This window comes from Penaeus japonicus, unplaced genomic scaffold (assembly GCF_977035675.1).
Source record: "Penaeus japonicus unplaced genomic scaffold, GWHDUDI00000001_assembly GWHDUDI00000018, whole genome shotgun sequence".
Classification (NCBI taxonomy): Eukaryota; Metazoa; Arthropoda; class Malacostraca; order Decapoda; family Penaeidae; genus Penaeus; species Penaeus japonicus.
Window position 1 is genome coordinate 29,147,458 of NW_028234420.1, and position 2,500 is coordinate 29,149,957.

The following is a 2,500-nucleotide window of genomic DNA, read 5'->3' on the forward strand; positions in this document are numbered from 1 at the left end:
GTGTTATATATTTCAAGGAATATCGCCTACGCTTCGAGGTTCTTGTTATGGGTCGCTTTAAGCTGTTCAGTTTGGGTATTGTATTATAAGGATCTTTGTTTTTTTCATACGTATGTTGTGCCCTTGCCTACTTTTTCTCGTTGGCAACATTGCGATTGTTATAAAACTTTTAAAATTGGTTCAAGTTTCTAGCACATACAGCGCTTTTCAGGAGGTTGTTCTACCCTTCTTCAGTAGTTTTCTGTTTGGAAATCAAATTTTCTTAACATCGTTACCGCCTCTTTTTTACTTTCGGTTTTGCTACTGTGACCTCTTGTTGTTCTCGTGTTAAAATTATGAGGTCTTCCTTATCTAACTTTGTTATTCCTGTGACCTAGTTGTACTGCATAATAATGGCGCCTTGTTTTCTTATTTCCTCCAGAGTTCCATTTTCTATTTTTTTGTAATGAATCTGTAACACCTTGCATCTCTAAGCACCGGTGTCCATCTTGTGACTGCTCCCTGAACTCTTTCTAGTCTGTCTATATCTTTTTGAAGTCGGGTTTCATACCACCGTAGAATACACAAGAGTAGGACTTGATATAGTCATAAAGATTTTTTTTACCACATCTTCGTCTGCATATATGAATGTCTTCTTCATGTTTGCGATCAGTGCTAGGATTTTATGAACCTTGTCACTTATAAGGTCCCTCTGGATTTATGTTCCCATGTACATTAATTCCAAGATCTTTCTTTACTCATTGTGTTTAATAATTATTTTTCTAACTAGTATTTGTCCTTTGCTTCCTCCTAACTTGACCACACAATACGCATTGGTGTTCATTTAAATATTCCTAGTACAAAGTCATATTGAATAAGCTTTCGATGTCTCTCTGTTTTTTTTTTTATTATTACTTTTTTTTGCGTGGAAATTCTTTATTAGCCTCCCTATTATTCTTTACCTTTTTTAGAAATAATAAGTGTAGCCGATTCAGAGGCTTATTCTAGTAGTATTTCACTAATTACTCGTCTCCATGTAGAGTGTTTCCCTCAAATTACCGTGCTTATTCGTCTTTCATGTAGAAAGTATTCGTCCATTTTAAGAGGTTTTGGTACACATCTGCCTAGTTTTACTTGGAGATCCCTCGTTCTCGTTATTTGTCCTTTGTTCATTTTTACCTGTTGCATTTCCATGTCACCTTTATTCGCACTTTCCTATATGCTTGTATTTTTCATGGGTAGTCGAGATTTTCTTTCTTGGCTATATCGGTTACCATTTGTTTTGTCGGGAATATCACTTTCAAAAGGCGTCTCTTGCTCTTTTCGAACAATGTCACCGTATTATGTGCTCTAACGCCCTTTTCAGATATTTCAGGCATTGAGGATGTAAATAATTTTACCATGAACTAAGCACATTTAGATAACCCATGGCAAGCAGAGTAGATCACCCATTACCTGTTTTTCTCCGTAATTAACAAGAACTGTGACTGCACTGATGTGATGCACTGTTTATCTATTCACTGTGTGTGTGTTTTGACATACTGTACTTGTGAGAAGAGCTTTTAAGACTATAATATGGTCAAAAGGCGCGTATAGTTTTTAATCAAGGGTGAATTAATAACTCGTTATTGATAAACTGTCTATTGCAACAAGTCTTTGTATAATGGGCAATGCGAAAGATTCATGCTGATCGAGTTATACAACACGAAATCCCTTAAAAGAAGAAAGAAAAAGAAATGTCGAAATCACGGATATGCCAACGCTTTTTCGTATTATTCTTTCCCCAGGGCAGTATAACCAACAGGCCATCGGCGTATTCGTGGGTTTTCTGTTTTTTCCCCTTCGTTGCTATGTGTTATATATAATGGGCAATTCGATTTGTTGCTTTCTTATACTCTACTCTGAGGTGTGTATAGATAAATTTGACTATCCTGGTGTGTGTTCGTCAATGGTGGGTGAATTTCAGGTGAAATAGTCCTTCTGTGGTCTTATCTTACGGTTGGTAACAACTTGCTGACAAAGTTTTCATTTCCCGAGTAAATTATTTGTTTTTATTTTCCTAACTTTAATTATTTATTTGACATAGACTGAATTCTTAGAAAAGGTTTTGTATTTTTTTTTCGTCAATAGTATAATAAGTTTTTCGTAAGTTCATACTTTGATGTGGACATTTGAAGAATATTTATTAAGATTTTTTTAAGATATCAATAAATGCTGATTTCATAGTCCACTTTGTTTGCAAAAAGCCATTTGTTCTGATGAGTGATAGAACAGATCACCTTGCTTTTAAAGCAAAAGTCACATTATAAGATATCATTAATAATTTTTTTCACTATTTTCACTAAACCAAACGACGCCTAACTCAAGAAATTATTGATTGTTTATGAATTTCAAGAAATTCATATCAAACCACACAGACACAACTAGATAATTCCTGAACTGGATATACAAAAAACAAAGCAGAATCCCAAATCAAACCAAAGCCATGCAAAACAAATTTGCAACTATTTCTTCCAGAGCG

General features: G+C 34.7%; 1 protein-coding gene across 1 annotated transcript in view; it reads left to right on the plus strand.

Annotated features, from left to right (window-relative positions):
* Positions 1-2,500, plus strand: part of LOC122251908 (solute carrier family 49 member 4 homolog) — a 52,404-nt gene that overhangs the window by 38,258 nt on the left and 11,646 nt on the right. The window contains exon 3 of the mRNA XM_086546410.1: positions 2,497-2,500. This exon is cut by the window's right edge and continues 253 nt beyond it. Within this exon, the coding sequence (XP_086402536.1) occupies positions 2,497-2,500 (4 nt within the window). The remainder of the gene's footprint in view (positions 1-2,496) is intronic.